A 27,810-nucleotide genomic window follows, 5' to 3' on the forward strand; every position below is an offset into this window, starting at 1 on the left:
TTTTAGTGTGTTGTTCCGTGCCTCTGTGTCCTTACTTATTTTCTGTCTGGTGGATCTGTCCTTTGGAGTGAGTGGTGTGTTGAAGTCTCGTAGAACAAATGCATTGCGTTCTGTTTCCTCCCTTAATTCTGTTAGTATTTGTTTCACATATGCTGGTGCTCCTGTGTTGGGTGCATATATGTTTATAATGGTTATATCCTCTTGTTGGACTGAGCCCTTTATCATTATGTAATGTCCTTCTTTATCTCTTGTTACTTTCTTTGTTTTGAAGTCTCTTTTGTCTGATACAAGTACTGCAACACCTGCTTTTTTCTCCCTATTGTTTGCATGAAATATCTTTTTCCATCCCTTGACTTTTAGTCTGTGCATGTCTTTGGGTTTGTGGTGAGTCTCTTGTAAGCAGCATATAGACGGGTCTTGTTTTTTTATCCATTCAGTGACTCTATGTCTTTTGATTGGTGCATTCAGTCCATTACATTTAGGGTGATTATTGAAAGATATGTACTTACTGCCATTGCAGGCTTTAGATTCATGGTTACCAGAGCTTCAAGGGTAGCTTCTTTACTATCTAACCGTCTAACTTAACTTGCTTATTAAGCTATTATAATCATGGTACGATGATTTTTTATTTCTCTCCCTTCTTATTCCTTCTCCTCCATTCTTTATATGTTAGGTGTTTTATTCTGTACTCTTTTGTGTTTCCTTTGACTGCTTTTGTGAGTACTTGATTTTATTTTTTGCCTTTAGTTAGTATTTGGTTGGTCTGCTTTCTTTGGTGTGATTTTATTTTCTCTGTTGACATCTATTTAGCCTTAGGAGTGCTTCCATCTAGAGCAGTCCCTTTAAAATATCCTGTAGAGGTGGTTTGTGGGAGGCAAATTCCTCAACTTTTGCTTGTCTGGGAATTGTTTAATCCCTCCTTCATATTTAAATGATAGTTGTGCTGGATACAATATTCTTGGTTCAAGGTCCTTGTGTTTCATTGCATTGAATATATCGTGCCATTCTCTTTTGGGCTGTAAGGATTCTGTTGAGAAGTCTGATGGTAGCCTGATGGGTTTTCCTTTGTAGGTGACCTTTTTTCTCTCTCTGGCTGCCTTTAATACTCTGTCCTTGTCTTTGATCTTTGCCATTTTAATTATTTTACGTCTTGGTGTTGTCCTTCTTGGGTCCCTTGTGTTGGGAGTTCTGTGGGCTTTCATGGTCTGAGAGCCTATTTCCTCTCCTAGTTTGGGGATGTTTTCAGCAATTATTTCTTCAAAGACAGTTTCTACCCCTTTTTCTCTCTCTTCTTCTAGTATTACTCCTATAATACAATATTGTTCCATTTGGATTGGTCACACAGTTCTCTTAATATTATTTCATTCCTGGAGATCCTTTTATCTCTCTCTACCTCAGCTTCTTTGTGTTCCTCTCTGATTTCTATTCCATTAATGGCCTCTTGTACCTCATCCAGTCTGCTCTTAAGTCCTTCCCAAGATTGTTTTATTTCTGTATTCTCCCTCCCAACTTTATCCTTTAGCTCTTGCACATTTCTCTGCAGGTCCATCAGCATGGTTATGAGTTTTATTTTGAATTCTTTTTCAGGATCATTTGTTATATGTATCACCCTAGGCCCTCTCTCAGGGGTTGTCTGGGTAATTCTGGACTGGACCAAACTCTTCTGCCTTTTCATAGTGATAGAGGTAGTTGTAGGCAGGTAGCACATGTGTCAGCTGGGAGAACAAAGTCCTTTCCTGCTTGCTGGTCACCTTGCCCTTTTCTGCTGCCTGTGTTGGTTACCCACACACCTGGTGCACCCTCCGGATTAATCCCCTAAGCTGCAGTGTGTGGGGTCTTCGTCAGGGTAGGCCAGAGCCCTGTGGGGAGTTGCAGGCGTGCCGGGTGTGCTCTCCTGCGAGAACAGCATGCCTTCGTGCCTTGCCCCAGTTTCCTCTGCCTGTGTCGGGCAGTTGCACATTGGCGATGGCCTCTGGGTCTGGCCCCAGGCGGCTGCGTGCCGGGAGGAGATTCTGGTTGGTTGCTGTGGGCGAGGCTGCTTCCTGGCTGCTCTGCCACCTTGTGCACATGCATGCTGCCGCTCTCCGGCTGCTCAGCCACTGCGGTGGGCCCGCACCAGAGGGGGAATGACTGGCAGGCTGTTCATCACCATGAGGGGTCTCAGGGCTGCATTGCCTCCCTGGGGGCTGGGGTGCCCAAAGTTCCCCAGGATTCCCACCTGCTGGGCTGAGTGTGCCGGCACCCTTCCGTCTAGCTGTGAGGCCCCTGTCCCTTTAAGACTTTAAACAAGCACTTGCTTTTCTTTTGTCCCATAGGGGCTGGCTGCAGGGAGCCACTCGCACATTTTACTCTTCCTTTTTTCAAATATCCAGCACACCATGCAGTGTGTCTCTGCGCTCCCTGTGTGGATGACTAGGGCTGGTTACTTAGCAGTCCTGGGCTTCCACTCCCTCCCTGCTCTGACTCCTCTCCTCCTGCCAGGGAGCTGTGGTGGGAGTAGCGCTTGGGTCCCACCAGGCCGCGGCTTGTATCTTACACCCTTCGTAGGTGCTGAGTTCTAGCAGATATAGATGTAGCCTGGCTGTTGTGCTGTATCCTCTGGTCTATCTTTTAGGAATCATTGTATTTCTTGTATTTTCAAAAATATGTATGGTTTTGGGAAGAGATTTCTGCTGCCCTACTCACCCTGCCATCTTGGCTCCTCCTTACTATAGTCTAATTTAATAGTGTAAACTCTCCCTTATTACTTACTTTTCTTCCAGTTTATGTGTGTGGGGTAAGGGGGGGTGGAGGGCTCTTCTATGATTTTTCTTAAACATTTAGAATACCTTTGTGAACAATGCCTCTCCCCCCAAAAAAACCCCACACTTTTTGTTTTTTATTTGAACCACATTAAATGTATAGCTTAAATTGGGGGAAATTTTGTCTTTACAAGTGTTTTAAACCTCTCATTTGAGTACTGGTACTATCTTCAATATTTTTTTCCCTCCCTCCCTTACCTTTTTGTTTTCTGAATGTTCCTCTGTAAAATTCTGTAGGATTTTCATTTCTGGTTAAATTTACTTTTGGTTGATTTTTCCTTGTTTTTTGTTAAGAATAGGACTGTTTTCCTTCCATTATACTTTCCAGTCGTTTTATCTTAAGAGACAAACCCTCACTTTTCTGAGGTGGGCATCATTATGACCACATTAAAAAACTTTCATTTAACATAGAACTGGGGCAGCGCTGCTAGTGGTGCATAGCAAAGCTCCTGCCACTTGAAATGTGCTTCACCATGAAATAGTTTGATTAAAAGTGCTTACAACTAATAGGTGGAAAGTTCTTTTTAGAAACCCCACTGTAAAATTCTGAGCATTTGTTTATGAAGTTGCGTGTTTTTGTGTCACAGTGGTGGTGGAGCTGTAATGGCCTTCTAAAATTGAAATGTTGTTAAGTCACGTCACTCATTTTGATCAGCTTTCAATAAGTCATCTTAGAGATGACATGTATGTCTCTGTGATATACCTGCTTTTAAATATTTCTTGTTTTTCAGGCTGGCTTTTGAACAAGGACATCTTTGACCCGTCTATTCTTTTTCATTTTTTTCCCCTCAAATGAGTCTAGTTTTGAAGTTAGTTGATTATTTTGATTTCAATACTATTGTCTAATATCCCACCCTTCCTGCCTCCCCACACCACCAAGTTCCGTTCCGTGGAGCAAAGTATTGTACAAATATAGTTTGAAGATTATAATCTTGGTTGATTAACATATTCTGCTTATTCTGATGTTAGAAGTGGAGGTAATGGCTTATGACTTATGTTGTGTAAACAAGTGGTAATACTGCCGTCTTCTCTTCAGAGATAGCTCAGTAATGTATGATATCTAATAAACCATCTAATGCACATAACAGAGACAGTGATCAACAAATTAATAAATTAGGCTTCTATTTCATGCTTAAATTATCAAAGCTAATCATTTAAACAAGATGTTCTATTTTAATTGTAGCTTTTCTGGCGCCATAGATAATGAGACTAGAACATTTAGTTCTTCCTTAGTGATTAGCTTTGATAATATAGAGCCCTAATTAATTAAGTTGCTAACCTTTCCCCCAGTTATTTATTTATATAATTCATGTGAAATGGATTGCTAACCTCATGCATTAGAGATACACCGTATAAGACAGTGGTAAACAAATTTTTGTTTATCTGTAGACAGAAACATAAGCAAAGATGGAAATACAAAGGGCATTCTCTGTCAGAAATGGTTTTCTTTTGAAGGCATGGGAACTTTTTCTTAATTTTTGCTTGGGGGGGCCCTTGTCTTTTAATGTACTTCATAGAAATTTCCCTCTGCGGGGGGAAAAAAATAGAAATTTTACATTTACTGCCCAGAATACATTTTACTGTAGTCAATTAGCATGCTCTATATATAGTTTTTTTAATTTAAAGAACTTAAATAGGCTTTTATATAAAATGACACTTGAATTATTTTACATCAAACTATTAAATACATCAAATTGTTGATTGTTAAAGGTAGTGGTACACTATTTTGGGACATTTTTATAATAAGTTATATTTTCACTGACAAAGACTTTGATTTATTGACGAGTTTAAAATAAAACTTAGGACTTGGGAACTATTTGAGGCCTTGAATAGCATTAATTCTAACTACCCTTTTTAAAGGAAACTAAGGCACTAAGATGTTAAAAGACTTACAACTTAAGCAATTACTAATGAAAGTGGAGCTGAGACTCCTGACTTGTCAGTCCTGTGCTGTTACTGGAACATCACTCTGTTCTTCTAATCTTCATGCCATGAGTAAGGTTTATTCCTGGAAAATGAGAAATGATTTCAGTTATATGAAGCAGTCGTGGTGAGGGGAGCCAAATCATGTTCTTGGGACCAAAGGAGTAAATCTTCAGTTGTATGAAGTTTTCCTTTTTCAGAGAGGAGGGGTAGTTGGGGAGAGAGAGGGAGATAATTCATTTTAGAATTTTTGTTTCTTAAAAGCTACATAGTTCTAGCTGCTAAACATTTGACTGGTCAAATAGTTAATTTAGGGATCTCAAATACCAGAAAATTAACTCTAAGGCATGTATTTCATTTCTCAATGTTCTTTAAAAATAAAACAAAAATTCCCAGACATTGCCTTTTTTCTTAAAGTTGGAAAATTTATTTAATTATGATAATCGTGATCCTTTAGAGAAAAATGCAAATAGTTATGAGTTGAAGGTAAACTTCTGTGCTATTTTATTTCCTACCCAAACTGACATTTTGTCATTGTAATAGGTATTGTGGTCTATAATTGATAACTTGACTATTTAATATTCAAGTAGAGTAATAAACAAGAGCCAGATGGATTCAGGGTAGCTGCAAATGTCACAGCAGTGGATCTGACATTTCTCTTAAATGTAATACTGCATTTATTCTAGTATCTTCTATCACCTTATATTTGAATACAGGAAAATAATATTGCTTGATGGGAAAATACTGTTTGCAAATTATAAGTGCCTTGCCTGTGAGATGCTTCAAATGGCATTTTTCTTTATTTAGAATTAAATTGATTTTAATGCACTTTGCTACCATCACATTCATTTCAGTATACCTTTCTTTCAAGATAAACAATAATAAAACCCAGATTTGAAAATAAAGATAAATTTTTGCTTTTATTACTATGATTGAATCTTATGAGTCTAGTGTGACATTAAAGTTGTTTTTAAAATTCTGTTAAGATAATACATTTTATTTTAAAAGTAATTATTTTAAAATAATACAAAAGAAATAGTATTTTGCAGTTATCTAAGAGATGGTGTATGTAGCAGTGAAAATGGCAATAAATAAATTCCAACTCTGTTTTTATGTAAAGTTTATAGGAATTCCTGATGATATGATTTGAAACAAAATGTTAAAGTAAAAAATCTCAGCAAAGAAAGAGAAGATACTAGTATTTTAAAACTGAAAAATGCAGCAACCAAAAGATTAAAGACTCATTCAGTGGACTCAATAGCAGGATGACAATGATAGAGAAAAGAGTTTATGGTAAACTTGAATATCAAAGAACTTATCCAATCTGGATAATAATGAGAATGAAAATTGAACAGGGGGCAGGGAGGTAGAGGCTCAGAGTCCAGTGGGACAAAAAAAAAAGTTTGAATGTTTATTTCATCAGTGTCTTAGGAGGAGAGGAGAGGTGTGATGCTAAAAAATTTTTTGACAAAATAATAGTTGAAAACTTCCTAAGTTTGGTGAAGCCTACGGAAAAGCACAGTGAACCCCACACAGGGTAAACCCAAAGAAATTTACACCTACACATACTATATTCAAATGACTGAAAACCAAAAACAAAGAAAATAATTTTGAAAGCAAGCAGAGAAAAAAACACATCTCATTAGATAATAAGATTTAGATGAGTAAATATTTCTGTTCAGAAACTATGGAGGACAGAGGGAATGAAGATAAAAAAGAAAGACATTCTAAGAACTCTGAGAGAATATTTAGCCAGCAGACTTCGTCTAAAAGAGTTGTTAAAGGAAGTTTCTCAGGCAGCGGGGAAGTGATACCAGAAGGAAACTGGGCACATCATCAGTGAAGCTGAATCAGTAGAAACAGCAAATACTGAATAAATATAATAAACTATTCTCCTTGAATTCTGTAAAAATTTGTTTGAAGTTGACTGCAAAATATATAATTTTGTGTTTTTCATTGTATATAGATGTAATATATAAAACAACTATAGTGTAAGAGAGGAAAGGTAAAGGACCTAATACTATGGTAAAGTTTCTACATCCCAACTGAAGTGATAAAATATAGATTCTATCTAGACTATAAAAGGTTAAGTATGTATTCCATCATCTCTAAAACACTACTAAAAATTTTACAGAGATATAGTCAGAATTACATTAGAAGGATTGAAATAGAGTACTAAAACATGTTTAAATAACATGTTCAAAAAAGACAAGAAAGGGGAAACAAAGGAACATAAAACAGGAAATAAATCATAAGAATTGACTTACATCCAAACATATTAGTAATTATACTATATACATGAGCTAAACATACCAAGTAAGAGTGTAAAAGTCAGAGATTGTCAGAACGGGTTTTTAAAATAGTCCTAACTATATGCCATCTACAAGAAACTTTACAAATATAGTGATATAGGTAGTGAGAAGCAAAAGAATGGAAAAAGAAACACCATGCAAGACTAAACAAAAGAAAGCTAGAATGGCTGTGTTAGCAGACAGGGGAGACTTCAAAGAAAATCACCCGGGATGAAGAAGGACATTAGACATTGATGAAAGGGTCAGTTCGTTAAAAGTACATAATAATCCTAGATGTGTATGCATTACCACAAAGCTTCAAAATATAATGAAGCAAAAACTAAAAGGAGTAATAGATGAATCCATAATTACAGTTTGAGACTTCAGCACTTCTCTGTCAGGATTCAGTAGATCTAGTAGACAAAATCAGCCAAGATACAGAAAACCAAACACATCATTAACTGATTTTAGTTGACGTTTTTTAATTGACATTTATAGAACATTCCAACCAGCAACAGCAGAATACGTAATCTTTCCAAGTGTACATGTAATGTTCACACACAAAATGTTTTCTGACCATAATGGAATTAAAGTAGAAATGCATAACTGAAGGATAACAAGAAAGTCTCTAAAACTTGGAAACTAAACAGCACATATCTAAATAGTTCAGGGATTAAAGCGGAAATCTCAAGGAAATTAGAAAATATTTTGAACTGAATGAAAATGAAAATATGTCCAAATTTGTGTGATGCAGCAGAAGCAGTGCCAGAGGGAATTTTATAGCATTAAGTGCTTATATTAGAAAAGAGGAAATGTCTCAGATCAATAATTTAAGTTTTTATCATAAGAAATTAGGAAAGGAACAACAAAATAAAATCAAGCAGAGGGGAGGGAATAATAAAGAGAGCAAAATTCAATAAAAATTAAAACAAAAATAATCAAATAAATCCATGAAACTCAAACCTGGTTCTTAGGAAAGATCAATAAAATTGATAAAACTTTAGCAAGATTAACAAAGAAAAGGAGAGAAGATACAAACTACCAGTATCAGGAACAAAAGAGAAGCTATCACTACAGACCCAGTAGGACATTAAAAGGATAATAATAAAGGAACACTGCAAACAACTCTGTGCACATATATTCAACAAGTTAGATAAAATGGACTACTTCTTTGAATGCAACAAACTACAAAAACTCATTGGAGATGAAAGAGATGGCATGTGAATAGTCTTAAAACTGTTAAAGAAAATGTATTTTTAGTTTTAAAACCTTCCAGAGAAGAAATGTCCATGTCTGGATGGTTCACTGCTGAATTCCTCTAAACCTTTAAAAAAGAAATACCATCAGTTTACACGATCTGTTCCGGAGGATGGAAGAGAAGGGAATACTTCTCAACTTATTGTATATGGCCAGCATTATTCTGATACCAAAACTAGACAAAGACAATACAAAAAAGAGAAAACTAAAAAATCAGTGTCTGTGAACATTGATGCAGATATCTTCAACAAAATATTAGCAAATTGATTTCAATATATAAAAAAAAATAATGCACTATGACCATGTCAGGGCTTATTCCCAGAATAAGCAAGGTCAGTATTTGAAAATAACATCATTGTAGTCTACCATACTAACATCTAAAGAGAAAAATCACATGATTGTATCAATAGATAGCAAAAAAAACCAAAACATAAAAACCACACACACATTTTGCCAAATGAATTATCCACTCATAAAAACTCTTGGTAAACTAGAAATAGAAGGGAAATTCCTCAGTGTGTTAAAGGGCACCTATAAAAATCCTAGCAGAGGCAGAGCCAAGATGGCAGTGTGAGTAGAGCAGTGGAAATATCCTCCCAAAACCACATATATTTTTGAAAATACAACAAATACAACTCTTCCTAAAAGAGATACCAGAAAACACAGGACAACAGCCAGACTAAATCCACACCTGTGAGAACCCAGCGCCTTGCGAAGGGGGTAAGATACAAGCTGCGGCCCCTCACCCCTGCTCCCGGCGGGAGGAGAGGAGTTGGAGCCGGGAGGGAGAGGGAGCCCAGGACTGCTGAACTCCCAGCCCCAGCCATCCGCAAAAGAGCGCAGACATAGTGCGTGCATGGTGCTGGAAACGAGGGAAACCGGACAGTAAGACCTGTGAGTGGGTCCCGCAGCTGACGCCCCTGGGACGAAGAAAAGCGAGTGCTTTTTGAAAGTCTTAAAGGGACAGGGACCCCACAGCTGGATGGAAGCATCCCGGGACACTTACCCCAGCGGCTGGGAATCCCAGGGAACTCTGGGCACTCTAACCCCCTGGGCAGCAGAGCAGCTTGGAAGCCCCTTACAGAGATAAACAGCCTCCCGGCCGTTTCCCCTCCAACCCGGCTCCGCCATATCGGAGCAGCAGCCCAAGGCAGGCCACACCCACAGCAAACGCGGAGCGAAACTCCGTAGCAGCCGGGCAGGCATCAGAAGCCCCATCTGCAGCTGCTGCCCAGCACAAGCCACTAGAGGCCGCTGTTCTCCCAGGAGAGGAGGGCCACAAACCAACAAGAAGGGACGTTCTCCCAGCCATCACTTGGGCCAGCTCTGCAAACTATCTCTTATCGCCATGAAAAGGCAGAAAAATTTGATACAGAGCAAAATCACAACCCCTGACAAGGAGATAGACCTAACCAGTCTTCCTGAAAAAGAATTCAAAATAAAAATCATAAACATACTGACGGAGCTGCAGAGAAATATACAAGAGCTAAGGGATGACGTCCGGAGGGAGATCACAGAAGTGAAACAATCTCTGGAAGGATTTATAAGCAGAATGGATAAGATGCAAGAGGCCTTTGATGGAATAGAAACCAGAGAACAGGAACGCACAGAAGCTAATGCAGAGAGAGATAAAAGGATCTCCAGGAATGAAACAATATTAAGAGAACTGTGTGACCATTCCAAAAGGAACAATATCCGCATTATAGGGGTACCAGAAGAAGAAGAAAGAGAAAAAGGGATAGAAAGTGTCTTTGAAGAAATAATTGCTGAGAACTTCCCCAAACTGGGGGAGGAAATAGTTGCTCAGACTACGGAAGCACACAGAAATCCCAACAGAAGGGACCCAAGGAGGACAACACCAAGACACATAATAATTAAAATGGCAAAGATCAAGCACAAGGACAGAGTATTAAAGGCAGCCAGAGAGAGAAAAAAGGTCACCTACAAAGGAAAACCCATCAGGCTACCATCAGACTTCTCAACAGAAACCTTACAGGCCCGAAAAGAATGGCAGGATATACTTAATGCAATGAAACAGAAGGGCCTTGAACCAAGGATACTGTATCCAGTACGATTATCATTTAAATATGAAGGAGGGATTAAACAATTCCCAGACAAGCAAAAGTTGAGAGAATTTGCCTCCCACAAACCACCTCTACAGGGTATCTTAAAGGGACTGCTCTAGATGGGAGCACTCCTAAAAGGAGCACAGAACAAAATGCCCAACATATGAAGAATGGAGGAGGAGGAATAAGAAGGGAGAGAAATAATTATCAGACTGTGTTTATAATAGCTCAATAAGTGAGTTAAGTTACAGTAAGGTAGTAAAGAAGCTAACCTTGAACCTTTGGTAACCACGAATCTAAAGCCTGCAATGGCAATAAGTACATATCTTTCAATAATCACCCTAAATGTAAATGGACTGAATGCACCAATCAAAAGACAGAGTAATAGAATGGATAAAAAAGTAAGACCCATCTATATGCTGCTTACAAGAGACTCACCTCAAACCCAAAGACATGGACAGATTAAAAGTCAAGGGATGGAAAAAGATATTTCATGCAGACAACAGGGAGAAAAAAGCAGGTGTTGCAATACTAGTATCAGACAAAATAGACTTCAAAACAAAGAAAGTAACAAGAGATAAAGAAGGACATTACATAATGATAAAGGGCTCAGTCCAACAAGACAATATAACCATTATAAACATATATGCACCCAACACAGGAGCACCAGTATATGTGAAACAAATACTAACAGAATTAAGGGAGGAAATAGAATGCAATGCACTCATTTTGGGAGACTTCAGCACACCACTCACTCCAAAGGACAGATCCACCAGACAGAAAATAAGTAAGGACACAGAGGCACTGAACAACACACTAAAACAGATAGACTTAACAGACATATACAGAACTCTACACCCAAAAGGAGCAGGATACACATTTTTCTCAAGTGCACATGGAACATGTTCCAGAAGAGATCACATACTAGGCCACAAAAAGAGCCTCAGTAAATTCCAAAAGATTGAAATCCTACCAACCAACTTTTCAGACCACAAAGGTATAAAACTAGAAATAAATTGTACAAAGAAAGCAAAAAGGCTCACAAACACATGGAGGCTTAACAACATGCTCCTAAATAATCAATGGATCAATGACCAACTAAAAACAGAGATCAAGCAATATATCGAGACAAATGACAACAACAACACAAAGCCCCGACTTCTGTGGGACACAGCAAAAGCAGTCTTAAGAGAAAAGTATATAGCAATCCAGGCATATTTAAAGAAGGAAGAACAATCCCAAATGAATGGTCTAATGCCACAATTATTGAAATAAGAAAAAGAAGGACAAATGAGGCCTAAGGTCAGCAAAAGGAGGGACATAATAAAGATCAGAGAAGAAATAAAATTGAGGAGAATAAAACAATAGAAAAAAATCAATGAAACCAAGAGCTGTTCTTTGAGAAAATAAACAAAATAGATAAGCCTCTAGCCAGACTTAGTAAGAGAAAAAGAGAGCCAACACATCAACAGAATCAGAAACGAGAAAGGAAAAACCACGACGGACTCCACAGAAATACAAAGAATTATTAGAGAGTATTATGAAAACCTATATGCTAACAAGCTGGAAAACCTAGAAGAAATGGACAACTTCCTAGAAAAATACAACCTTCCAAGACTGACCCAGAAAGAAACAAGAAATCTAAACAGACCAATTACCAGCAACAAAATTGAAGCGGTAATCAAAAAACTACCCAAGAAAAAAACATCCTGGGCCAGATGGGTTTACCTCGGAATTTTATCAGACATACAGAGAAGACATAATACCCATTCTCCTTAAAGTTTTCCAAAAAATAGAAGAGGAGGGAATACTCCCAAACTCATTCTACGAAGCCAACATCACCCTAATACCAAAACCAGGCAAAGACCACACCAAAAAAGAAAACTACAGACCAATATCACTGATAAATGTAGATGCAAAAATACTCAACAAAATATTAGCAAACTGAATTCAAAAATACATCAAAAGGATCATACACCATGACCAAGTGGGATTCATCCCAGGGATGCAAGGATGGTACAACATTCGAAAATCCCATCAACATCATCCACCATATCAACAAAAAGAAGGACAAAACCACATGATCATCTCCATAGATGCTGAAAAAGCATTTGACAAAATTCAACATCCATTCATGATAAAAACTCTCAACAAAATGGGTACAGAGGGCAAATACCTCAACATAATAAAGGCCAAATATGATAAACCCACAGCTAACATCATACTGAACAGCGAGAGGCTGAAAGCTTTTCCTCTGAGATTGGGAACAAGACAGGGATGCCCACTCTCCCCACTGTTATTCAACATAGTACTGGAGGTCCTAGCCACAGCAATTAGACAAAACAAAGAAATACAAGGAATCCAGATTGGTAAAGAAGAAGTCAAACTGTCACTATTTGCAGATGACATGATATTGTACATAAAAAACCCTAAAGACTCCACTCCAAAACTACTAGAACTGATATCAGAATTCAACAAAGTTTCAGGATACAAAATTAACACACAGAAATCTGTGGCTTTTCTATACACTAACAATGTACCAATAGAAAGAGAAATCAGGAAAACAATTCCATTCACAATTGCATCAAAAAAATAAAATACCTAGGAATAAACCTAACCAAGGAAGTGAAAGACCTATACCCTGAAAACTACAAGACACTCTTAAGAGAAATTAAAGAGGACACTAACAAATGGAAACTCATCCCATGCTCCTGGCTAGGAAGAATTAATATAGTCAAAATGGCCATCCTGCCCAAAGCAATATACAGATTCGATGCAATCGCTATCAAATTACCAATAGCATTCTTCAATGAACGGGAACAAATAGTTCAAAAATTCATATGGAACCACCAAAGACCCCGAATAGCCAAAGCAGTCCTGAGAAGGAAGAATAAAGTCGGGGGGATCTCGCTCCCCACTTCAAGCTCTACTACAAAGTCACAGTAATCAAGACAATTTGGTACTGGCACAAGAACAGAGCCGCAGACCAATGGAACAGAATAGAGACTCCAAACATTAACCCAAACATATATGGCCAATTAATATATGATAAAGGGACCATGGACATACAATGGAGAAATGACAGTCTCTTCAACAGATGGTGCTGGTAAAACTGGACAGCTACATGTAAGAGAATGAAACTGGATCACTGTCTAACCCCATACATAAAAGTAAATTCGAAATGGATCAAAGACGTGAATGTAAGTCATGAAACCATAAAACTCTTAGAAAAAACATAGGCAAAAATCTCATGGATATAAACATGAGTGACTTCTTCATGAACATATCTCCCCGGGCAAGGGAAACAAAAGCAAAAATGAACAAGTGGGACTATATCAAGCTAAAAAGCTTCTGTACAGCAAAGGACACCATCAATAGAACAAAAAGGTATCCTACAGTATGGGAGAATATATTCATAAATGACAGATCCGATAAAGGGTTGACCTCCAAAATATATAAAGAGCTCACACACCTACCTCAACAAACAAAAAGCAAATAATCCAATAAAAAAATGGGCAGAGGAGCTGAAAAGACAGTTCTCTAAAGAAGAAATTCAGATGGCCAACAGACACATGAAAAGATGCTCCACATCGCTGGTTATCAGAGAACTGCAAATTAAAACCACAATGAGGTATCACCTCACACCAGTAAGGATCACCATCATCGAAAAGACAATCAACAGCAAATGTTGGTGAGGTTGTGGAGAAAGGGGAACCCTCCTACACTGCTGGTGGGAATGTAAATTAGTTCAACCATTGTGGAAAGCAGTATGGAGGTTCCTCAAAAAGCTCAAAATAGAAATACCAGTTGACCTAGGAATTCCACTTCTAGGAATTTACCCTAAAAATACAGCAGTCCAGTTTGAAAAAGACAGATACACCCCTATGTTTATTGCAGCACTATTTACAATAGCCAAGAAATGGAAGCAACCTAAGTGTCCATCAGTAGATGAGTGGATAAAGAAGATGTGGTACATATACACAATGGAATGTTATTCAGCCATAAGAAGAAAACAGATCCTACCATTTGCAACAACATGGATGGAGCTGGAGGGTATTATGCTCAGTGAAATAAGCCAGCCGGAGAAAGACAAGTACCAAATGATTTCAGTCATCTGTGGAGTATAAGAACAAAGGAAAACTGAAGGAACAAAACAGCAGCAGAATCACAGAACCCAAAATGGACTAATAGTTACCAAAGGGAAAGGGACTGGGGAGGATGGGAGGGAAGGGAGGGACAAGGTTGGGGAAAAAGAAAGGAGCCATTACGATTAGCATGTATAGTGTGGGGGGGTGGGCACAGGGAAGGCTGTGCAACACAGAGAAGACAAGTAGTGATTTTATAGCATCTTACTATGCTGATGGACAGTGACTGTGAAGGGGTATGTGGGGGGGACTTGGTGAAGGGGGGGAGCCTAGTAATCATAATGTTCTTCATGTAATTGTAGATTAACGATACCAAAAATATATATATAAAAAAGAAAATCCTAGCCACTCTCATATTTAGCAGTAGAGACTAAATGTTTTTTTCTCTAAGATTAGGAACAAGGTAAGATGTCCACTCTCAACACTCCTATTCAGCACTGTACTGGACGTCTTAGCCAGGGATTGGAAAGGAAGAAATAAAACTGCCCCTATTCAAAGATGGCATAAATATTAATGTGGAAAAGCCCCAGGAATCCACCCAGAAGGCAACCCATCAAAAATCCTATGTCTAATGTGAATTTAGTAAGGTTTTAGGGTATAAGGTCAACACACATAAATCAGTCTCTTTCTGTGTGCTAGCAGTGTACAATTGGAAAGCAAAATGTGAAGGTCCACACCATGTACAATAGCTCAAAGAAAAATGAAGTATGTAGATGTAAATCTAACAAAACCTGTACTGGATCTGTATGCTGAAAACTGTGAAACTACTAAAATGAAATTTATTTGGCATGTAAACCATTTTATTCAGTTGTCATCAAGATTTCTCTGCCTATATGCGGATTATCTTTCAGAACAGATTCCAAAGTAGCAAATCATATTTTCATTCCTTTACCTTCATCTGTGTTGTATGAAATAGATGTACTAATAAACATATATACATGTATATATGAAATCTTCAATGTATCTAATTTTAAGAACATTAGAATAATGTCAAATTTTGGTTATTTTTCTAAGGTCATATCCATGATGTGGTTTGAAATTGAATTTCATATTTCATCTGCAGATTCATCTTTGCCAGTAGCTGTTCAGGAACTATTATAAAGGTTATACAATACTTACTTCTATGAGCCCTACTGTACATATTAACTGATTTTTTTGGATTTCCGTTTGGAAGATACAAATGATGCACATTTTCTAAAAAGTTTAATTGAATATTGTCTCCTTTATTATATCAGCCTTCCATTGCTTTCTGAGTTTTGATTTACCTCTTTAAGCTTTATGGTTTCATGTATCTATTCATTGCAAAAAAGTGTTTGTTTATACTACCAGTGTGTATGTGTTCAGTATTTAATGAAAAAGGGCTTATAAAGTTAATGCCTGAAATTCATGTGTGTATATTTAGGGCTGTATTTCAGCAGGTGATCTGATTATCATCACCTGTTCTTTCTGAGGCTAACAGACCTCAGTTTACACTTAAGTATTCATACTCAAAGACTTTGGAATGTGCCTCCTGCAGATTGTGACTGGGTGAAGCACTTAGGCCATGGCCGCAAAGAGAAACACTTCATTTTGATTCTAAGAGCCAATCATCCTAATAACAAACCTTGATAAAAAATAAAAAAAAAAACACACTGCACAAGCTGTCATGGCCAGTCACCCAAGATTGCCTGGCCACAGAGGACATAAAGCAGTTAGAAAAGTTGGTTCTTCCCCTGAATACCGTAATTTAATGACCTAGACAAATTTCAGATGTGCTGATTAAATTCAGGCCTGACACTAAATTAGTTAGGGTGGTTAATTTTCTAGAAAGCCAGGATCAAAATTCAGAATGATCTTGACCATTGAATAAATGGCCTTTAAAGCAGAGTTAAATTAAAGATGAATTTAGCGTTATACTTAGAGGCAGAAGAACAATAAAAACATATGAGAAAAGAAACTAACTAGTTGGAAATACCATCTCTTGCTTTCCCCATCCAGTAGCTAAATCTTTGGAAATACAGAAATAAGCTGGACACTCATCATTTAATAGTGAGAAAATTTGCTCTCCTCCCTTCTTCCCTGCCTTTCTGCACTAGGGCAGCCATTCCCTTCCCTGGGTTTATCCTCGTGGTTCCATCTGTGATGACCCACATAGTGCTTACACCTACACTTTCTTCTGTATAATCGGCCTGACAACACCTGCTTGTGCTGCTTACAGTCCCACAGAACATCTTTGCATTACTGCACCAATTCATCGCTCTCTTCGTTGTAATCTAACATCTGATTCCCAGTTACTGTTAACTGCAATTGTAAAGGAAAGATCGCTCAGAATCATAATGACCACAAACTGAATAACAAATTTGTTATCGCAGTGGGGTGGGGGGGTGGGGCAATAAAAAGCCAATCCCATTCTGTCACTTAAGATCTAACACGGAAGCTTTATATGTCACATTAAAACAATTATATAACAACAGTCCCTTCCTGTATACCAGGGACAGTTCTAAATGCTACACATGTTGAACTCATTTAATTCTCACAGCAGTCCTAAGAGGTAGGTGCTGTGGATAATGAAGCCACATTTACAGATAAAGCTCTGGGAGGTTAAGTCAATTGCCCAGGGTGACTGTTAGTAAAGGGCAGCCTGAAGTCTAATCCAGATAGTCTGGCTCTAGACAGAGGCTGCACGGCTACCTACCTACCACCCTACTGCCTGCCACTACACCTGGGGCTGACCATTGGGCACAACAGTCAGGCAAGAAAAAATGGAGAGTGCTCAGGTAATAATAAAAATCTTTAAATGGCTGGCAAATAGATCTTGTCAGGAGGATTAAAGGAATTTGGGTTGTACAGTTTAGGAAGGAACAGCTATAAGGGTAAGTTAGTTGAGTTTCAAACATATAAAGGATATATTGAAGAAAGTAATGAATGCTGTATCTCAGTTGAAGACTGTCCAAAAGAAGCTGTACAGTGAGTCCTACCTGGAGGGCTTGTGTTGGGCAGAAGGAGTCATGTCTTGCCATCAGGTCTAAGGAATAAAAAATCAGGAGTTTATGAAGACTTGGGCGCAAGAGAGAAGTCTAGAATGATAATTGTACAAGATGGCTGTGATTCAATTGATTGTGACTGTAATTTCATTTAATTCTGCACAGATGTATTTCCTTATTTGTATTCTTAATCTAATGTTACCTAAAATGTCAGTAGAATTTTAGAATTGAAGACAGGTAGGTAGTTCATCTCCCTATTCTGTAAACAAGAAAACAGAGCCAGTAATTAGATGTGTGTTGTCAGAGGACTCCCTACTAAAGGCCAGAACTGAGTTTTGAACCCACGTGTCCTGACACCATGTCCAGAGCTCAGGCAGCTTTTCAAGGGGTTTTCATAGTTGCAGAAGATAATATTTTTGAAAACTTCTACTTGGTACAGTGAGATTGCTGTGTATTTAAGGGAGCGGGGTGTAAGTTGCACTGATTTATGAAATGCCTTTTTTCTTTGTATAGTATGAACCCAGAGGACCTGGTCGGCCCTTGTACCAAAGAAGAATCTCATCTAGCTCAGTCCAGCCTTGTTCTGAAGAAGTAAGCACTCCTCAAGATAGTCTTTCTCAATGTAAAGAGCTTCAGGACCATAATAACCATTCTTTCAACTTTTCATCCCCGGAGTCCTGGGTAAACACCACCTCATCTACCCCCTATCAGAACATTCCGTGCAATGGATCCAGCAGGACAGCTCAGCCCAGGGAGTTGATAGGTAAGACAGAGTTGGAGGGTCGCTAAAACTGTGGTTTTAACTCTTCAGCTCCTGTGTATTTATGGAATTTTTCTTCTCCTGCCCCCCTAATTTGCATTATTATCTTTGAATAATAATGCTCATAGTTCCTAGGTGTGCCTCAGGCAGACATATTAATTTAGGATTATATTGATTGCATATTTATGATCTGGAAGGTAAGTAGATCTATTCCTATTTGGGAATTGATCATTTTGACCTATGAATGCATGAAAGAAGTAAAGAAACTTAAGTGTATTTCTAAATAGAATCACTTTTGCTTGGGAGAAGTTTCCGGTTTTTTATTTTACCTTCTGGGTTGGTGGGGAAAGTTGGTTGGTTCAATATCAGTTTTCAAGGATTTATTGTCGGTAAAGTCACTGACAGTTAACTGTAAAATAGAGTTTGGCCACAAGAGAAACTAGTAAAGTCTATCTAACATTATGAGGTTTAGAGACTTAGAAAACACGTTTTTTGTGTTTACTCCATCCGTGTATTTTAATGAACTGAGAAATCCAAGACTAAAGAGAAAAAAAAGCATAGAAAGTCATTGGAGTGCATGAGGCCCTCACCGTGTATTGTGTGTCGAGACATCTAAAGTCTTTCTCTTTATCCTTGAACACAAATGCACTTTCATCTTTCCATTCTTCCCTCTTCCTTTATGTTGAACCTAAAGAAACAATGGTGCCATTTGAGTTCTCTAATCTAGAGCCTTCTCTCTAGGTTGTAGGCATTGCTCATTGTGAACAAGTCTGTGATCATTGTTGGGTGAACTTCTGCCCTGGTAGCATCAACCTTTTGTATTTGAAATTAATTTTGTTCATCTTTAGAATATTAATCCATTGTTTCTGTAACTGACCTATTTTTGAGTATGTACCATACAAGCATATTTTTAGAACAATAGACGATAGGGCAAAAAAAGCATTAAAAAGATTTTGGTTGTATTTCCTGGCAAGAGACATTGTCATTTTATCTTTAAACATCCATCAGTACCTACTATGTATAAGCTACTGTATTTTTCCTGGGGTTCCTTTGTCACTTTAAAGGTCTGACATAAATGCTGTCATATTATCATATTTGAATTTCCAAGAAACATTTAAACTATAAATCTGTGACAAAAATGTGGTATTTTTTAGTTGTTTTGTTTATTATAACTTACTTTAAAGGCATCATTTCTCTTATATCCTCCCCTAAATTTTAGGATAGTTTTTGGTCAAAATCAGTAAAAATCTAACCTGAGCTATAAGGTAGACAATTGCTGAATAAATGCCCAAAGCACGTGTCATTTATGATATCTTTTCCACAAATATAAAATAATTATTTTCTCCAGTGCTGAGACAAATTGTAGTATTCTTTAGTTGAAAGTAACAGTAATCTAACATCTGATTCCCAGTTACTGCTAACTGTAATGGTAAAGGAAAGATTGCTCAGAATCGTAATGACCACAAACCGAATAAGTATTTAAAAATGAATTCAAAATCACTAATATCCTGAAGCACAACTTCTTGTCTGTCAGTATTTATTTGTTTTTAGAAGAACATAGCAATTGCCAGTCATGAATCAGGAGAAAAATAATCATGACATGAGAAACTTCTTTCTGAAGTTTGAGACTTATTTCTTGAGTTGAAGAAAACTGTTCTATTACAGTGGCTTGGAATTTAAAAGAGATCATTGTGTCCAGTATGGCCATATTTTCTCCACAATTGTAAGCCAGAGAACAGAGGCCATGCTTTTGACCTTTCTGAACTTTGGATTTCCCATTTGGGCCCTGATCACACTTCAGGCTCTTGGTAAATGTCTGTTGGGGAAGGAGATGATAAAAATAGATCCTGGGCAGTTGAGGATCCTGGGCTACCCAGTGCACTGCAGGGCTTTCAAACATTGTGGTGTTCTGGTGCCCTGAGGGGGTGTGCCCTCCCAAAAGGATGTGTTTGGGTTCTATTCACTTAACTTGGTGACAAGACATACTTTATCAGGCATTTTCTTTCAATGCTTGGAAAAAAATTTAAGATTAGGTAGATAGTTGTCATGTGAAAAATACCATTGGTTGTCAGATTAGTAAAATTCATAGTTTTAAAGAGTTTTTCTTTTCTGGATTATATATAGTAAATTAATAGAGATATTGAATTCACAGTTAGATAACTATGCATTCCGTTAAACTGCCTTTAAAATTACTTTGTAAGTATCTAATTGAAAACGTTTAAACTCTATATTTTCATAAAAATGAGAATATGGTTAAATAATAAATCTCAGTAAATAAAAATAGTAAGTTCTTGAACAGCTAGTAAAATGTTTATTTATTATGTTAGGCAGTAGAGGACACTTTCATATAGAAATGTTTGTTAAACTAATGCTCTTTAAAGTAATTGTTTTATGGACAAAATCAGGGACTTCAGATGGAAAAGTAATTAATGTTCTAGAAAGATGTTAAGTGGTTCAAAATAATTTTGAACAATGTCATGAATTTTTAAACTTTTAAATAGTACTATGAAATTAGCATATTGAATCAATGAAATGCTAAGACTAAAAAAATGAAATATTTTTACCTTAACCAACCAATCCACAAATTGGTAATAAACATAGGAAAAAATATCCATAAATGCCGGTAGTCAAAGACATGCAAATTAGAAGTACAACAAGATAATTCTTTATAAAATAGGCTAAGGTTAAAAAACAATACCACTGGTATTGTGATGAGTAGGGAAATGGGTAAACATTGGTAGAATATAATTAGGCAGTACCTTCCTGCAGGGAAGTTTGGCCAGAATTATAAAGAGCTTTAACTGGGTATATACTATATGACCCTGCCGTTACACTTCTAAGGATGTACCCTATGGGATATTTTGAAATACTTATCCATAATAACATCACAGTGTACAAAGGTGAAAAATTGACTATCATTCAAATTTCTAAAAATGAGAGGTTACTTAAGAAATATCTGCATCATATGATGTCCTTATGAAAAAACACACCACCAAGTTAAGGCATATCTCTGGTATTTGGGAATATGAATGACTTATTTTCTTCTTTGGCCTTTTCCATAATTTCCAAATTATCATCAATGTATGTGTATTATGATTGTCATCCAATATAATGTTAGTGAAGGGGAGCAGAATTTGCCACTTTCAAATATGCCTTTTTGGCATAAGGATTATTTCAGGCTGATGATTTTAAAGAACCTGCAAACACAGAAGCTCTGAAAACTTGGTAAAAGTCACCCCTTTAAAAGAGACATTTATAAGGGAATGTTCCATTTGTAAGAGTATCTCCCTCTGTACCTGGAAGCGAAGGATGATTCTAAATCTCTAGAAACTCTGATCAGTGGAGAAGGCAACAACTTAAATCTGCGTAACAGACTCACCCTTGTTTTCCATGTTTTTTCAGGTAGTGCCCCTCACATCTTCTTTTGTCTTTAGCTGGGGACATCATTTACGGTGGTGACTTGTGCCATTTCAGAGTTACTCAGTCTTCCTGGGTCTCTTCTAATGTATACAGGAGGTTTACATGTTACTAAACCTTTATTTTTCTCCTGTTAATCTATCTTTTATTACAGGGGGGTGTCTCAGCTAACAACCTAGAAGGGTACAGGGAAAATTATTTTTCCTCCCCTAATTTAAATAGTTAAATTTGGAAAAGATTGAGAACAAAAGCAGTGTTTGAAAACAGTTTAGTTGGCAATAAAATAGGAAGTGTGAAGTCAACTTTTAAAAAAACCTTGCAAGTCAGGCAGATTACATATAAGAAATGTGAACTGAAGTTAATAGCTGTTTTTCCCTCACCTTTATTCCATGTTTTCTTAGATGTGGCAAAAAAAGTTGCATTTTTAAGAAATGGAATCCAATGCTACAATGACTTAGGTTAGTGATATGAGCTGTTCTGATCAGAAGTCTGCAGATACTGCTCCTTTTTTAATTAAGAAAGAACGTGTTTGTTCCCATTTTCAAAGTGTGAGCATTAGTATAAGAAATACCAGAGTGTACAATTGTACAGATAGTTTTTGAAGCAAACCTTCAGATTTGACCTTTGGTTTTTATGTTAGCTGTTCCTATTTCCATAGTTAATTCTTCTGTGAGTGTTTCTAAGATGGAGAGGTTTGGTTAGATGTGTTGTGATTTCAACATTCTGCAGCAGAATCTGTCTGTCCTTGTGGCTGTGCTCTTACTGAGTTCCTCCAGCTGAGAACCAGTTGTGAGACCCTGAGTTAATGAGATACATGAATACCATGGGTTTAACCCTTAAATCAGTGTTACTGTTCTCTGCTTTTAGCTCCACCCAAGACCGCCAAGCCCCCTGAGGATCAGCTGAAGTCCGAGAGCCTCGAGGTGTCCAGTTCCTTCAACTACAATGTGCTGCAGCATCTCGGCCAGTTTCCCCCGCTCATGCCCAACAAGCAAATCGCAGAGTCGGCCAACAGCAGTAGCCAGCAGAGCTCTGGGGGCAGCAAGCCTGCCATGTCCTATGCCAGCGCTTTGCGGGCCCCGCCCAAGCCCAGGCCCCCGCCTGAGCAGGCCAAGAAGAGTAGTGACCCTCTGTCTCTGTTCCAGGAACTTAGCCTGGGGAGCTCATCAGGCAGCAATGGCTTTTACTCCTATTTTAAATAATCACTTTTTTTTTTTCTCAAGGGAGAATGTTTTAATTTCTGTTTGTATCCATAGAGTTAAGATAGTTGGACTTCATCTGTAGGTGCACAGCTACCTTTGTTTTAACATCAAACATGTTCTCACTTAATTGCTTTGCTTTGCTGCTAGACTTGCAACTAATTTTTTTTAAGTATATTCCATTATTTTGCATTTTTGACGTGAGTCGGAATTCTGACAGCTTTTATGTAGAATACAAAATATTTTTAAATTTGTGTATTGTTACATGTGTTTGCATCAAGCTAGCAGCTAAGAGGTTAATTGTGCAACTATAAAGAAAAATAAAAAAAACTTTGTCTAAAATGTATTTAAAAAGAAAAAAAATTGTAAGTAGCATTTACATTTATTCAATAATATTACCATATGCTGGGTTTCTGTACCAGAAATGGCCAGTTGATGTACAAATGTATGTTATTTTTGCTTAAATTCATTTAAAATTTTTTAAAATAAAGGGGCAGCATCTTCTAAATACTTTTAAGTTTTATCAGCATTTTTTTTTGTGACAAGATGCTGCATTCTAAAACTTTTATAGTTTTAGACCATGTATGACGTGCTGTTGTAATCTCCATCCACTGTAGGGTAGAGTTAAAGGCATTCTTTGCAGATGTATTTTGTATGCCACTGTTTTTTGTAACGTGAAAAAACACTGGCATACTTAGTTCTTTTTTGGACAAGCTATACTCCAAGCTTGTTTTTAATGTTAATTTGATAGTGTGTGTGTTTTTTTTTAAACAAATCATGAAGCTGAAAAATTTTTAGGATTGTTGGTGCTTAGTAGACTTGATAACTATTTTAAAAATGCGTGAATTTAGTAAAATCCTTTTTTTCTCACTATGCATGTGTAAATGTTTGTAATCTGGCTTTCCCCACCTCTCCAGTGGTATAAAGAATTGTGCCGCTTTAAGGTTTGTTTTTTTTTCCCTCCAGTAAAAATTTTGGTACCTTATTTGATGTTTACATTAAAATGTGACATTATACATGGCAGTTCAAATATTTTGCTAACTGTTTTGTTTGGGGAACACCATTAAAAAGAAACGTTTGTCAAAGATGTATCAAAATTCATCAAAATCTGGGGCAAAAAGCTACCCTTTTTTTAATGTCTTTTCAATTCTTCTAAAACAACCCTACTGCACTTGTATAAAAATATAAAATTTAAATAGCTATCTTAAATATTCTACAGTCTAAAAATTGTTTTGAATGAACTTTGGTAAAATCCAAAGGAAAATGTTTATCCTCATAAAACTTGTGGTCTTGTAACACATTTGAAATGATGCATGTCCTTATTGTTTTCCTGATCTAATAGTACTACTTTGATACTTCAGAGATATCTTGAAATTACAATATAATCTTTTTTTTTTTTAATTAAGATGAGGTTGGGAAACTGCAAATGAACCAATGGACCCTGATGATCCATTCAAAAACAGCTTTTTGGAGGACTCCTTTTGAATAGGCCATCCTATTTCGCATTACATTTTTAAAACAGTGTTGAAAAGTGGCAGGGGTAAAGAAAAACTGTTTACATCTGTTATTTGACTGGCGTTTAGTTGATGTAGGCCAGCTAAAGCCCCTGTAATCCTCAAGACAATTTAGGAGAAGAGCGTGCCTTTAGTTAAAGGTCAGCAAGCCTAAGGGGCGAATGAAGGGTGCATCTTTCCTTCAGTCTGTCTGCTCAGAGAGCAGATCGTTTCTATATGGCTTCCTGCCCCGGGCTGCGGGGCTCTGAGCGGCAGCGTAGACTTGGAGACTGCAGGCATGTTAACGGTTAGTGTCAGTCACAGTAGGAAAACAGCCAGCGAGTTACAGCACCACGTTTTCCCGGTATGAGGTCAGGTCACCACGTTTAGCCACGTCAAATGTTGCTCAATATACTTCTGTCACAAGAAAGGAAGAAAAATTTTTGCCATATAGCTATGTATTTCCAACTCTGACAAAACTCAAGACATAGCCCAAATGAAAATTAAATTTCCCCCATGGGATAATGAAAACCAATTTTCTCATCAAATGATTCTTCTCCCCCACAAATACACAGTACTGACACAAGCCAGATGAATGTTTGAAAACATTTTGATAATATGAAGACGGAACTGTCCTGTCAGGCTTTCAGTTAATCCCTTGTCATGAAGTAATTGCCTAATCTTCTGTTTTCCATACTTGAACCTTTAAAAAAATCAGTTTTTATATTATTTATATTTATATTTAACTAAAGAGGTCAAATGCACCACCCCACCACCTTATATAAATATATTGATGATGGAAGCTTTGGATAAGGAAGCTATTGAGCTGTGGAGACATCCCTGTTCTAAGTAGTTATTTCTAAAAAAACTAAAAATAATAGCTACTTATGAGTCCCCTGCTCTGCTGTGTCTGAGTGTTCCTTATTTCCTTATTGTTTCTGCAGCCAGTCAAGGATTTGAATGTTGTTTCCATCTGATACTCTTAGATTCTGCTTCAAATGCATATTTCAACCTCTAATCAGCTTACTCTTTTCTTAGCATTACTTATGCTGACTCTCCAGCAGTGCTTTGAATCTGTTATGCATAGTATCTTGTAAGGCTACCGGAATCATAGCAAATTTCTATTGAAATGAGGCATAGCTTCTGAATACTGTTCATGCTGTTTGGGTAATATTTGGGCAGTGTTAGCAAGTATCCACAATTCAGACTTAAACAACTTCATTTATATACTAGGTTCAGCCTTGGAGTGCAGATGGAACTTTCTTCTTCTGTTTTTTTTTTTTAGAGGAAACCTGATGTTCACTCTTGGATAATACCAAGTATTATCAACTTCCTTTTCTTCCAGAACAGACTTTTTCTAAAGTGAGGTTAATTGTTCACATGATGTTCTACTTCTTTGTTCTTTGTATCACTCTGAAGTTTCCTTTTTCTTGCCAAAACTATTTTTTATTCATTTCACTTTTTAATTTCAGTGCTACTTGGGATTATCTTTTTTTTTTTTTTTTTTTTACCTTAAATTCTTTGGGGTGACAGAATTTGTAGAGTATTCATGCTAATTTTTTTTTCTGATCTGAAAATGAATTTTTGTTAAGATTTGAAGAACCTCATTCAGTGTAATGTAGATATTTTCTGTCGTGTTTTTAAAAGGGGTTTTGGTTGCCATTCTGACATATGCTTTGCCAAATTGTTATAGCAGAGCTTTGTTTTTGATTAATCAGTAGTTAATTTTGGCCTTTTAAATTCACATGATCTTAATTTTCCTTCCCTCAAACAGATGTGCTTTCTATCCAGGTTGTTTTGTGCAAATGAAATAAATTGCTTTGTGTGTTTTTGTTTTTTTATTTTCATCAGAGATTCTAGAGTAAGTTCAGGGTTCATATAAGCATCAGTAGGTCTTTTCAATTCGAAGAATTGCAGAATAAGTAAAATAAGCAGAACTCCCACTGAATAAGCATTGCCTAATTAAACATAGCAGTCTCCAAGACCCGTTTGTGAAAATGGTTTCCTTGTTTATGGAAGCATTGAAATCGCTGAGAAAGCTAACTGAATTTTGTAACTTTGAGATAATTAATATATAGTATTACCTTGCTCTAGTGTAGTTGATTTTACATACTTAACACTTTCCATGCATATACATCTCAAAAGCAAAGCTATAGTCATTTAAGAATGTGTCTCCAGCTGTCCTGACTAGAGAGGGCCACCTGGCCTAAGAACCAGGGTGTGAAAAACAACTTGAAGATGAATTTTAGATTTCAACTGTTGTTATTAAGAAAAGCAGATTTACTGAAATAGTCATTTAAAAAGAAACACCTATTATACTTAGATAGCATTCTTTCATATCGGAGGTGTTTTAAAAAAGGGAATCCCAGAAAAAGTCTATAAAAGTACAAGATTAAAACTTTAAATATATTGAAAGGTATAAATGCTGCCTTAAAAAGTTATTTAGGTGACTTTTTTTTTTCCTTTTAGCTCCACAAAGGTAGTAATTTGTCTTTTATGATTCACCAGACCTCATTTCTTGGTAACCATCCCCTTAACATATGAAAACCCTCAATTTCTACCATCCCTCTATTTGTCTTCCTGGACATCAAAGTAAATGTTTTAATGGATCTGATTTTTCTTTTTCCTCTTTGCCATCTGGTCCACAAGCTACCTACTAGTTACAAATAATGGATAATAGTCTATGATTTCTTGTGCAAAATATCACATAGTGATGTACATCATATTATGAAGATACCATCATGAAAGAGTAAATGGCACATTCGTCTTCAAAGTGCTCATTGTATTAGGTTTCTCTCATTTCCCATCTACTTGAGGTTGGATATTTATTTGTTGAGATTTTATCGTAAAGCTGCAAAATTCACCCTCACTATGTTCATACCTGTTTAGCCATTTCAAGACCATTGTTACAAGGGGTGAATCCTAGCTAAAGTTTAACATTCGTATAAAACATTCAGAAAATGGCATTCTTATTACTATGAACTAAAATATCAAACAGATCAAAAGTATTTAAAATTTTTGAAATGATTGAAAATACCTACTTTGGAATAAACTTTAAGGAAACAGTCACAGGAGTTTCTAAATTTTTTTGAAAGGGGGTACCTGATAGAAGAATCTAGACTTAGTAACGTGAACTGTGGTTAAATCCTAAAACCCAGTTACACAGTAGTAGTCTAAAGCTTCTAAACTGGAGTGTTAAGAAAACCCAGACACATTCATATACATATAGTTAAAGTAATCAGAGTATTAGACCAGACTTTAACTTGCAATATGTTCAACAGAGAGATTTTATTTTGATACAAATATTAAGCATAGTAAGTTTTATATAATTCTATGAGTTCATTAAATGATACTATGGAATTTTCATTAAGTTCTTGGGGAGTCTTTTTAGCTATTTCTATACCTCATATATGAGGTCTTCTGTATTTTATTTTGCATACTAGCATGTGACTGCCTGCCTTAGAACTATATATAGGAGGGAAAATCAATACTACT

General features: G+C 36.8%; 1 protein-coding gene across 5 annotated transcripts in view; it reads left to right on the forward strand.

Annotated features, from left to right (window-relative positions):
* Window positions 1-26,144, forward strand: part of HELZ (helicase with zinc finger) — a 169,885-nt gene extending 143,741 nt beyond the window's left edge. For all 5 annotated transcript variants that reach the window (XM_057501628.1, XM_036899734.2, XM_036899735.2 and 2 more), the window contains 2 exons: window positions 17,960-18,209; window positions 22,491-26,144. In XM_057501628.1, coding sequence (XP_057357611.1) covers window positions 17,960-18,209; window positions 22,491-22,825 — 585 coding nt within the window. In that variant the 3' untranslated portion in view covers window positions 22,826-26,144. The remainder of the gene's footprint in view (window positions 1-17,959; window positions 18,210-22,490) is intronic.
* The last annotated feature ends 1,666 nt before the right edge of the window (window positions 26,145-27,810 follow it).

This window comes from Manis pentadactyla, chromosome 4, assembly GCF_030020395.1.
Source record: "Manis pentadactyla isolate mManPen7 chromosome 4, mManPen7.hap1, whole genome shotgun sequence".
Classification (NCBI taxonomy): domain Eukaryota; kingdom Metazoa; phylum Chordata; class Mammalia; order Pholidota; family Manidae; genus Manis; species Manis pentadactyla.